The sequence below is a fragment of the Lottia gigantea genome (assembly GCF_000327385.1).
Source record: "Lottia gigantea unplaced genomic scaffold LOTGIsca_6, whole genome shotgun sequence".
Classification (NCBI taxonomy): Eukaryota; Metazoa; Mollusca; class Gastropoda; family Lottiidae; genus Lottia; species Lottia gigantea.
The window spans coordinates 450,224-463,350 of NW_008710049.1; the positions used below are offsets into that span (position 1 = coordinate 450,224).

At 31.5% G+C, this 13,127-nt stretch overlaps 1 protein-coding gene across 1 annotated transcript; it reads right to left on the reverse strand.

Annotated features, from left to right (window-relative positions):
• Positions 1 to 8,557: 8,557 nt before the first annotated feature.
• LOTGIDRAFT_210448 (hypothetical protein) lies at positions 8,558 to 12,977 on the reverse strand. Its single transcript, XM_009063755.1, has 7 exons — positions 12,924 to 12,977; positions 11,672 to 11,773; positions 11,331 to 11,494; positions 10,942 to 11,085; positions 10,197 to 10,357; positions 9,653 to 9,789; positions 8,558 to 9,318 (listed from the first exon to the last, which is right to left on the reverse strand). The coding sequence occupies exons 2-7, from the start codon at positions 11,733 to 11,735 to the stop codon at positions 9,158 to 9,160; spliced, it is 831 nt and encodes a 276-aa protein (XP_009062003.1). The 5' UTR covers positions 11,736 to 11,773; positions 12,924 to 12,977; the 3' UTR covers positions 8,558 to 9,157.
• Positions 12,978 to 13,127: the final 150 nt, after the last annotated feature.

Sequence of the window (13,127 nt, forward strand, 5' to 3'; positions counted from 1 at the left end):
CGAGCCCGGCACATGCGAAAGGGGTCTGGCCAGGTAGTAATGTAAACGGGGCTAATGATAAGAAGTGAAGGGCAAACTATATATACATTAATGCTTATATTATTAAACCAATTTATCTCTTGTGTGTTCTTAATAATACGGATTAATGTATATATAGTTTGCCCATCAATTCTTATCATTATGTGCCTGAGGAAGACGGGGGGAAACATGTTGAAACATTGCATAAAACTTTAACCAGTGATTGTTGTTCCATAAAGCTGTGTCTATATAGATTACATCTTACATCGATGATGTGACACAAAATACAAGGCATCATTCTGATTTTGGGTTCTGCTTATTTCAAATTACAACTTTCTTAGACAAGCTTAGAATATTTGTAATGTAGCATAAAAACATTTTAAAGCTGAAATCAAACTCGTCTTGCTTCAAAAGGCTCTGAGTTTTTTTTAATTCTGTCAATCATATTGTATTTATATAATTTAATCTTTCCTCCAGATACATTTTCTAGAAATCGATGCCGGAAAATGTTCTACATTTCCTGGCCACAGATCTTTTTGAAGTGAGGAAGAATTTGATTGAAGTTTAAACGAATTGAATGACTTGCTTCTTTGCCGTTATGTTCTGTGTAAACTTTCTATCAGTTTTCATTGATAACCTCCATTTCTCCCACTTCTCAGTATTAGATTGATTCAGTGAAATGAAAACATTTATCAAGTTGATTTTAGGGAGAAGAATTTATTGTTTAAGACCTAATATTGACTTGACTGTGTTCTAATATCAATATTACTTGATCTTAAATAGACATTAACGTTCCTTTAACTTCATTCTAGTATAGGACTTGTCTCCATGAATATCAACACCATACAACTACCAGTTGCCCACAAGCAAAAACACTCAAAACCAAAATTCACATGGAAGCTTAGACTGATATTCAAATATCCTGTTTATGTCAAGGATAATAAGTCATAAAACCAAGATCAAAACTTCAAGCATAAAAATATATTCAGCTTTGACATATTCTGAAAGAAACTTTTGAATGTTATATAATTATTTTCATTTCATATTCAACCATTGCTTTGATAAAGGAAGTGGAAAAACTTCAAAGGTTTGAACATGGGTTTTCAAGAATGAAATTTTATCAATGTTGGATTAACAGATTGCAGAGTAGTAGGTCACATCATTTAAATTAAAGGGGTAAAGTCAGAATTTTCAGGCGTTGATTTTCAGGTTGTGAATATATGTCAATAGTCTTCAGAAGTACTAAAACTGCACAAATACCTTCAAATAGACCACAAACTAGAAATGATTTCTATTTCTATATATGTTGTTCACATATGGTGTAGTCTGAATAAAAGACGGGCATCATTTTAACTTTCAAACTTTCTGGAAACACATGGATTTGTAGGCTATATCACTGATTAACTCTCGTCTCGTCTCGTCTCTGACACTAAGGTATGCTTGGTCTAACGGATGGCAATTGTCCCTTTAAAGATTAATTGAATACCTATTTACTAGGAAATTCTGCTGAATATTACAAGCCATTACTAGTATTTATCACTTTTCTTCTCATGAAATAAAAGTAAAGAAGACTATGGACTATCGATTGATCATTTTGGTATTAGTACTTCTAACAGATTGGTATATTCTACACATTGTTACCACGTTCAAATGATACCATGAGCCTTTCATGATTATTCCCTACTAAAAGCCGCATTGAGTCAACATTTAAATTTACTTTCCAATCGACCAATCAAAGGATCATGTTTACATCTGAACAGCCAATCAATATGATCCTCTTATCATCAGCTTTTACGTTGTTAAAGGAAATGCCAGGAGAGTAAAATGATTAGAGTATTTAATGATCTATTTCTATAGATCTCCGCAGGTTTGGATGATAAATTTCCGGAAAAGGGTCAAATCAGAAATATACTTAACTTTGATCTTTAATTGAATATTAGTTTTTAATGTAGCTGGATTAAAAAGGAATAGGCTCTGTAAAGTTTAATGATTAGTAATTGTGGTAGTTATAAACTCTTAAAATTGAAGATATGTTTTTTCTCTTCCAACTACCAACGTTAATTCAAATACAAGTCGAATGATCTTAAGTTTTTGACATTTTTTCAGTTCCATGGAGTTTCCAAGTTTTATTTTAATGATTTCAATGTAAGTTTGATCACAATTACTGCTACCGTTATTTGAAAGATCCATGAACATATAATATAGTTATACAGGTATTCCAGAAGCAATTTAGTCAATCCTACATTTCCCTTATTCATAGATATACAAATGAATATTTTCTAGATCTGACAGATTGATCTACTGCATGAAGTAATAACCTGAACAAGAACAAAAATCTACCTTTTTTTATTTTAATCTTTGAAGGAATCTTTAACATGTATAGCCTGTAGAACACAGTATCTCTTTTTGATGTTCCTTTCAAATAGCATGGAATTATTAGAAAAACCTTGAGGTTCTATCTCAACCTATACCAACTTTCAGTAAGCAAGAACCAAGCGAAAATCTAGATTTTATTCAATGAATGGTAGATTCAATGTTACTGTAATGACACTTGAGAGTTCATGAAGAAACTAGAGTCAACAACTCTATAGAGATTTTAGTCTGGGTAAAGTTGTAAAAAGAAAAAAATATCACAGAATTCACTTTCGTTTTAAAACTGATTTCTTCACAGATAAATAAAGTGAAAGTCCAATTGAAACATCAAATATTTCAATGGAAATTTATTATTTTTGATTTTTTCAATTTGTTTGGTCTAGACCAGATATCATCATATATAAAATTGATAAATGAAGGCATGGCGGAAGGATGTCCAACTACACGCCAGAATATGTCAGTCACGCGAAAAAAAATCTGATTTGCTCACAAATTCCCTGTCGACTGTAAGTTCATAAATTCAATGATATATTGATTAAAGATTATCCAGCCTCAAGTGCTAATATAAATCTCATAATAATCACATCATATAAGACTTGTTCATCCAGGCACATAATGAGACGATTTTATCATATTAATATAACTACGATTTCGACAGACCAAAACTAAATGTTGTTTTATAACGTTTCCACTCATCACACCATCATCAAAATACTTCCTGATCCAGCACATTTTTTACACTCAACCAAAAGATTCAAACATCAAAACAAATTTGATTAGAACTTCATAGACAGCATGTAAAGCATGATAATGAAACTAAAAGCTCATAGAAACATTATAATGTTTTCTTAGTTTAAATTTCCGTCTCTATTATCAACAACTATACAGATGTTTTGGTAAATTTTCCCCTCATTTGGGACCAGTCAGTGCTTCTAAGCACTTCATTTTCACCTCCAGTGATAAATTTTAAATGTGTGGGTATTAATTTGGAAAGTGGTCGAAATGGGTGGGGGAGGGGAATTTATGAAAAGAAGCGAAGTTTGATGATTTGAATTTGAAAAATTCATAGCATAGCTTCATCAGACTGGGACAATCAGTAAGAATATAGGATGTATATTGTATAGCAGTTTGTGTTTAGAGAGATCCTAAATATCAACTCTCCAGTTGTATGAACTTTTTAGGGGGGGGGGGGGGATTTTCAGAATTTAAAAAAAAATTCAATGTTTTGAAGTGCTAGGGGTGAATCGCAGAGATATATTTTCTCAAGTGGATCATAAAGATTGGTCAGAATTAGCCAGTTTCATGACTTGTTTTACATAATCATTTACAGTGAAGCCAAAATTAAAGCATGTTCCCTTTAAGTGCCTATCAATCCTCTATGGTATTCTACAACTCTGTTTATGAAATTATTTAATTTTTAAAATGAATGGTAGAGTCAAGCCTGATTAATTAGGAGCCATTAGTGAGTATTTATAAAAACCTAATGACTTTATTTCTATCTTTGTTTGTATTGTTTAATAATTGTTTTAATTCGCTTCACTGAGCTCTATAGAATAAACCATAGTAAATAATTTATATTCAGAAATGTATACTGTGTGTTGTTGGAATTGGTATGTATAATTTTCAACCACATTTCAGTAGATTTTAGAACAATTTTATAACAACCTAACTATTTCAACTAAAAAATAAACTGCATACATATGTCACACTTAAACTGACACATATACAAAAATAGTATTTATCAAACACATAAAGTACACTTTTTTGCATAAACTATTAAGACAAATGCAGGTACGTAATATTCTAGAAAATGCAGGAAAAAATAAAACAATTTTCAAGTTAATAATTATATGTGTCTCCAGGAGTGAATTGGGGCTGTTATTGTGTGTCAAGGTGCAAAATATGGAATCCTTGAAGTTTGCATTTCTGACAATTCTGAGTCTCCAAAATCCTCATCAGAAAAGAAAACTAGAAGAGGACATTGGTTATTATCAATCTCTGAACAAAAGAGATTTTAAGACATCCATTGATGGGGCTTACTTATCACTTGTCGGAGTATAGACTCATAGACCACACTCCAATAATGGTGTTAATAATGTTTATGATTAACATAATACTCCTATGAAATCAGGCTATCTTTACAATGTAGGCTTAAAAACTCCATGCATGTGGATATTTCTTGCAAGTTTCAAGAAAGCCAAAACTTTTATTTCCTGAAATTTTGACAAAAATGTTCCTAGTAGCCCTAGCTTGTCCCAGACAGATATCATGAATATGATACTATTTTGGTGGTGCTAGTAATGTTCTAGGTAACATGTCACCAAGTCTCGAGTCTGGTGTCAGATGTCACTAATATGATATATTAAAACAATAAAAATACTTTATAGTTATTTCATGGTTTAAATCAATCATCTTTTTATCAATTAGCATGACATATAAATTTGTCAATGTAAATATCTTAATCTTTATATGTTTTACAAAATAGCTTGCCAGGCAAGGTAATATACTTTGATTTTGAATACAATGTAAATATATTTGGCAGTATAGTAACAATCACCATCATAAAATATACAACCTTCAGTCATACGCTTCTATTGAACATTACCAAGTTTTGTCAAAATCTGTCAATTTGGGCCTATTAGAATGTTTAAAGGCTAAAACTTGAAAGAATTTTCAAGAACAAGGGTCATAACTCATACTAAGAATTTTTCAAATATTCAATAGGGTTCATCTTTGGGTGATTACAAGCACTCACACCAAATTTCATCAACATCTATCAAGAATTGTGCTCAGAATGTTTACAAGCTAAAATTTGATGCATTCACAAGAACAAGGACAATAACTCATACTACATACTTTTCGATTCTACTGAGTTCATCCTTGGGTGATAAGAAACACTCAAACTCAGTTTCGTCAAAATCCGTCAAGAATTGTGTCTTTTAAAGTGTTTACGAGCAATTGTGGACAGACGGATTGATGGATGGACAGACATGGGTTACGCTAATAAAAATATACTATTTTCCTGGAATTACAGGATTCAAAGTCATTTGACAGGAAATTAGTAGTGACATAACTATAGGGGGAAGGGCTGGGGTCAGGGCCCTGTAAACCAGAAAAAACTAGAAAACATAAGATGAATCAAAGGATGTAATATATTAATAGATCAAAGGTATTTGAGATATTCTAACAATTTAGGTTATATCCATGTGATATAGATGTTATACCAGTAATATTTTTTTTAGGATAGGTAGGAGTTAGAATAAAATGTTCTCTTCAAATTTTGGTTTGAGCACAACCTCAAAAGATGCTTCAAGTTTTAAGGGGGTACACATTTAAGAATTCTTGTATAAACAGTAATATTTCATTTTATCACAGAACCAAACACATCACAACAACCTTTGACAGAAAAAAAGGAGTTAAAAAAATCCTATTTCTAAAAACTGAGCCAGATAGTGCTTGAATGGTTCAGCTCCTAAAATATTTCCTTTCTATGATTAAAACCAATATTCTCGCTAGCTACTTTAAAAATGAAAAGAAACATCCAAATCATCAATTCAATTTTATATGACAGGAAGGTGGTGTTTCTATATGTGACATGATACGTTTTGAATCCAGAATTTCAACCTTTTGGAGTCTTCAAAATACTAGCTGAATATAGCTAAATAATGAACATGAGTAGGCCTTACAGTTTGATTTACTTACACAGCATAATATTTTAGAATTTAGATTGAATCATTCAATATATTATGATTAACTATGAATGGCCTATATTACTATATATCTTACTAAGTAAATCTATACGTAAAGTCACACAGGTGGCACATTACACAGTTAGACAATTTCCTTTCTGAGGTCACAAATACAGAGAAATCCTTTAGAAAAAAGGTGTCAATGTATAAAGATATAAAAAAAATTGAAGACTTTTGACCCGTAAAAACTCTTATAAAACCAAGGTGACAGTCATTGAGACTTGCTTTATATACAAGACAGTGTAGAGCAATGGACTGAGGGTGGCTACTTTATCCACATTTGTCAATGTGTAATTATTTTAATGGCCAAAGTATTCACTTTACAGCTACACAATTTTTTACATCTCATGTATAATATTTTTGATTTTTCAACACTGATTCCATGCTTATACTGTAATGTAATCAATGTATTGAATTTTGTTGGATTTTGAATATCATTTTGTGATAAGACTGACAAATTGCTCTTATTTATAAAACCTAAAACCTAGTATAATATTTATATAATCCTGTCAACAATAACCCTTTTTAATACCAGTGTCAATTGGTGAAGGGGTCAGAATAAATTTAAGAATGTTTATGTAGGTTTATGACTTGACATTTTGGTGCTGGCATAAAAGAACTATGCTTATTGCAATATATTGCCTGGTTCTCACTGATATTTTTTTAGAATAATGTAGAACAATGTTATTCATCTTTTCAGTTTGTACCTTTTTTTCACAATACTATATATAGATAATATAGGCCACCCAAAACTTTCTCATGTTAAAAAATTTTTGGAAAAAGTTATGAAGGTGATTGGTCCTACCTTGATTTTACATTATGTGTATGTAATAACTACTCCTCAATATAAACAACAGTTATTTAAAGTCCAGATCTAATATACACCACTTTATCCCAAGAAATTCCCCAACTTTGTATAACTATGTAATATACAACTGATATACACCGGTAAACTGTGTGTTACACTGACAGCTCAGGTTCTACAACTGGGCCGATATCAAATACGAACGATAACTCCTACCCAGAGTAACAGGTGCTACACGAAGACGGCCAACATCAAACAAGTGTTCAGTACAACAATACGTGAGCATTTTTCTTCAAAATTTCTTAACAAAGCATCGATCCACAGATGATGTGACGAGATTCCGAGCTGATAATGAAACCGATCTATTATTAATGGGCTCTGAATATAAATGATGTTATGGTTAAATTTCAATTTAAAGAAAATTTAGAAATTGTTGCGTATTATATGAAAGCTGTTATCAATAATATATTTCATTTTTGATGTGAAAAGTGGGGCTGGGATGCCGCATGTCTTAATATTATATTATACAAGTAGCATCTTGCATCTTATATGGTTATTTTGATTTGAAAGTTCCCTATATTCAATCTGTTATCCCGGCTATTGGTTTCTTCTGTGCCGTATATCACCTGTACATTTTTACACATTGTCGTTGATCTGTGGTTTATTTCCAATTGACTCGTTAGATATATTTTAGGAGGGTGGAAAAGACATATAAGCTTATGTATTATTTTATAACTTTACAAGTTTTACCAAAAATGTTTGACACCAGGGAATGTGTATAGGATTATATAGCAGCACTGAGCCTACAATTCAAACGTTTGGTTCACAGTATAAAAACCATAAAATACACAAAATATATATACCGCATGTGTCACGCACACAAATATATATTTACAATAGGATTCAATTTACAATATCTTGGACCTGTCTTGCGCTTCTCACGAGAAATTGGTTTAAAAGGTGATAGATCAAGTATAATGTCAAATATATTACACACCCATTACTAGCATTATATATGAAATGAAATACAGAAACTCAAAAAGCCTTACAATTGAAACTTACGAGCCAAAGTAGGCCATGTATTTATAATTTGGAATATCCAGGTGTAAAATAGAACTCCACAGTACTAAGTCACCAGTGGCGTCAACAGCCGACCAGTCTCTTTAAATAGGGGTGGGGGGGTGGGGGGTGGGGGGGGGCCAGGGGAGGGTGCATTATGACCTATTATAGAACAATATATGGATGATGAAATGGTTTGAAATTTAATCCAACGACTGAGCTATCTTCAATGTCAGTTCTTTGTCTTGACTGAAAACGCTTTGAAAATCTCCAGTTACAAAGGTGTAACTTAACTTTCCTATCCATTTAAGGCAATATATATATCCTTCAGGCCACAATAAACTCAAACGTGAGTATTAAAATAGGACATAACCCTTAATCAAAACCAGAGCCATATATACAGAGTGCAGTCAATGATGATTCAGGACATAAAATTGAAAACCCAGGGTGATGAATCATTGAAGGTAGACAAACATTTCTCACTGAAATAGTTGCCTACAAGTTTTTAACAGGCACATGGACATTTCACATTATGTAATAATAAACAATATTTCTAAGTAAAATATCTTTATAAATAAATAAGTTGATTATTATACAAAATCATTGAAATAATAAGTATAATATATTAAAACTAAGGAATTTTTGGTCATATCTTGCCAATCATGGTAATGGAATTAAAATGGACGGAAAGTCTTTAAAATGTTAGTTGAATAACAAAGTCACATTTTGCAAATACTGAGGCTATAAATGAGTCAAGGTCAAAAAAGTCTGTTTCTTTTTTTCTTGATTTATTCTGAATAAATTACTGTGCATATATTTTTCATTTTAGTCTGAAACATGGCTTCTTCATACTCTCAAATGGCTATTACTGAATCTGATAAACTCTTTCCTGTTTTATAACAGATATACATCATCTCTAAAAGTTTCTTCTTCATTCTTCACATGATAAAGGTCATGTATGAAATTTGTATAAATAGGTCAATTGAATACCATCACAGTCCAGATAACCATCTCAGACTTACAATAAGCCAAATTCATTAATCTTTTAAATCCTTGATTATACTAGAGAGGATAAAATAGATAGGACAGTCTCTAAAATATCACAATGGTCACACTAGATAATAATATCTACATTCAAAGTTATTAGAATTCTTCATTGGTTTATCTTGACAAAAACTTTAGGTCTGGAGAATATCTTGATGGCCTCCTCAACCTCACAAAGCTTCGTTTCAAGGTCATTTTTAACTGTTCGAATTCGGACTGTGTCAGTACGTAGTGGTAACTTGGATGCTTGGTTTTGTAGTTCTTGTTGCTCTGAAAGAAATGAAAGCATTTAGATATAGTTGAATGAATATGCCCTGACCTTATAACTAGTACAGTAGACAGATATATAACTTGAAATAAAAATTCCCTTAGATCTTTTCATTGTATAAACAAGAGTCTGGTGTGTTGTGGTACAACTAGTTTAAATCGATGTTTTACTCTGAAAATGTTGAGAGATAAGGAATGACTGATGTTTTTCTGCACAGATCATTACTGACATAAGCTCCACCCTCACCATGTTCATCAACAACCATGACAAAAGTTTTGTTTAATAGGAAACTGTCTTTTAAATATTACTCATATATTGGTAGCCATCTTGACTTACTTTTATAGAGTAAATTCAATGTTTCTCTTCTCTCTTTATCACTAAGAGCTCTATGACCTGGTGGCATGCTGGGATCTGGTGTATTAGCCCTAATTTCTTCTTCTTCCCTCTTCCATTGGGCTTGTCTGGATCTTAAACTATACAGAAATATTTACTATAACATAGAGCAGCAGAGATTCAAAATTTAGCAGGGCAGCTGAGACAATGGCAATGGTCTTCCTTAGTGAAGTGTACAAAGATTAAAATTGAATAGATTGCTTCCAGCAACAGCTTTCCTCATTCATGTGCACTAACATTTAAATTAGTTGAACTGGATATAAAACTTTCACACCCTATCTAGATTAGAACTAATGACCATTGTCCCAACCTAACTAGACCTCTTTTGCTCTCAAAGGTCACAAGTAGTTGTGAAATGAACCTGTCATCTTATTCTTCAGGCCGACAGCACTGAGGACTCCAGAAGTAAGGATATTTTAAGCCCTTTATCATGCATAAATCAACTTGCTGATAAAATATCTTATATACATATACAATAAATACTTACTACTTTGGTACCTCTCCCTTATGATAGTTCTGCATCTCTTTGTCTTGTTTATCTTTTAATTCATCTAGAGCTGTTAATGATGGACTTTTGAACATAGTTCCATGTTTAACTGATACACCATTGACCTTGATAAAATCTACATCATTTCGGATCAAATTTGCCTGAAAAAAATATAACATTTGTGTTGAAAAGATTTCATATGGATAGAAGACAAATTAACACAATACTTTCTGAATTAACCTTTGTACATATAGAGGATAACCATGAGACTCTAAAACTGATATAGATTTGAATTATGATATTATCAGGAACAAATTATCATAACTATCAAATAAGGTTTTATTTTAGGGATAAAATTAAGAAATTTTAGAGCTAATATAGAGCTCAAATGAGGGAAGTTTCTGACATTGAAATGGATTACTTTCTCTGATTTGACACTAAAGAATCTAACAAAGACACAAGCCAAAAGAAAATTTTTTTTAAATAAGGCTTGATTTGCTTGCACATTCTTGTTAGAAATAAAAAAAAAAGAATTCACATAAAAAAAATTAGAACCTTTTTTAGAATTTCCATTTGAATTAAACATTCTAAGGAATTTTAGCCAAACTAACAAATTTTTTAGGGCAGCTTGACAGACTTTTTAATGTTTTATTTATTGACTAGCCAGTTATCAAAAACTTATATATAGTAGAATAAATTATCAGACATCTGCAAACATTGCAATCAACAAATAGTTTACACTTACCTTACTATTAGCTAAAGGAACTGATATTTGATCATCTGATACTTCAGGGGTACATGGTCTACTATATACTTTCACTAATGGACCTGATCTTGAATGAGCTCTTAGATAATTTGCTGAGTGTGGTCTGGGTGCAGGGGGTTCTTTCTGAAAAAATACGACCACATCATACACAATTATCGATAAACATACATTTCAATAGATCTAGGCCTAAATATATAAGATCAATATAAATTCTTACTAATTCAACAATAAAGTCATACAATTAAACGTCCTACAGATTTGACCCTTAACCTATAGAGCACAAAACAAAAGGATTTGTCCATGTCAGCCTCTTTAATAATTGCTCAAGTTCTTACTTTGATAAGGATAAGTGGGTCAGTCTAGTTTACCTTCAATTCAGAAGCTACTTTAGATGGCACATTTTCAAATTTACTGGATTTCCATAATCCTTTCACTGGCTGTTGACTGGTTCTCTCTTTTTCTCTACTTTGTCTCTGAATTTGTCTCATACGTCTTACATTTTCTCTTATATGATCTTTACCAAAATCATGAACTAAGGAAAAAAATATTTATAAATTACTTATACTATATAAGTTTCTGATCTCTTTTATTAAAATAACATTGATCAAAAGCTATCGTTTTTAACATACTTCTACACGAACTATGATTTTTCATAATTTGGATCTATACATTCCAATAATTATACATTCTAATTGTTTATTTTACGTACCTGAATGGTATTGTTTAGGTACACCATAACCATGTCCATCAACTTGAAACATTAAACTTTGCATTTTCTTAAAATCAGATTAAAATAGCAAAACTTTTATTTCTGAAACAAAATGAGGGGTACTTGTACAGTAATAATCATATTGAGCTTATATTGATTGTTTTTTTGAGAAACATATTAGATCAGGGGTGCCCAGGGATGAATTCAAATTTCTTAGCGGGTTAAATTTGAAATTTAAGGAAAAGGGGGTTATATGATATATGCTTAATTTTTTTGATGTTTTACAGAGTAAGCGGTAAATGGTAAATGGTAGTGTTGAAACGGTTAATCATTTAACCAATTTCGGATAGGATTTCACAGGTAATTGGGTTTGATTTGAGATTATCGGTTAACCGTCAAGTTTAACTAGAAGTTGAAAGAGAACATTTTAGACATAAAATTCATGACATAATTAATCTTTGATTTTTGTTGTAAAGATTATCATGCCTGAAACTGACAAATCTGCGATACTGGTCCAAACTAGGTACTCAATTTCAAGATTTTTTAACATATGCGCTACATGTTAATAAAGTAGTTCAGTGACCTAGATAAGATTCTTCTTTATTTTTCAAAATGTCACTTATTGTTGGTTGACCTAACCAAATTTCATGGCAAATCTTTCTGTGTAGTGCAGGGTAATTTCTCATAATCACCAATTAGTTGCTTTTTCATATCCACAGAAACATCAGTCAGAATATTTTGAGTGAACAACTGGAATTAACCGGGTAACAAAAGGTTATTGCCGAATATTACCCTGTTCATCAAAATTATTAACCGTTTCAACACTAGTAAATGGGAGAGAAATATTTATCTCAATCAGGGAAATGGATCATAAAGCCAAAGGTTGAGAAGCACTGTACTAGATCCTATACACAAATATCATATTTTACTCATCATCATGTCATTCATGTCTCATCTATATTATAGATTGTGATAATGTGCAGTAGGCATACAACTAAGAGTAATCTGCTATCTGGCTTTGCAATACATCTTCTGAGAAAATAACTCTTCTTTGTCAGAAAGCTAAAGGCCGAGAAATCCAGGCAGAGTGCATTAAAGCCAAAAAGGCGAGCGTCGCGTCGGTAGCAACGATAATTGTTTAACTTATTTCACGTAGAGCAATATAGTAATTTTCTTCACATGTTTGCAGTATGTATTTGAATAAAAACCATAGTTGAAAATTGTAATCGTTAATGTGGATTATATAACCAACCTGTTACATATTTATTACAAGTGTTCACTTCTTCAAAATTTCAGTCAGCCATTTTCTAAAATGATCACGTGACAATTTTGGAATTTTTCTCTAATCTAATAAAAAAAAATAAATATATGAAATGAAATTGATATTTTCAAGGCTTAAGAATTATTTGTATTTTTAAAGATCAAATTTTAAGTAATCGGTATAAATTATCTAAAA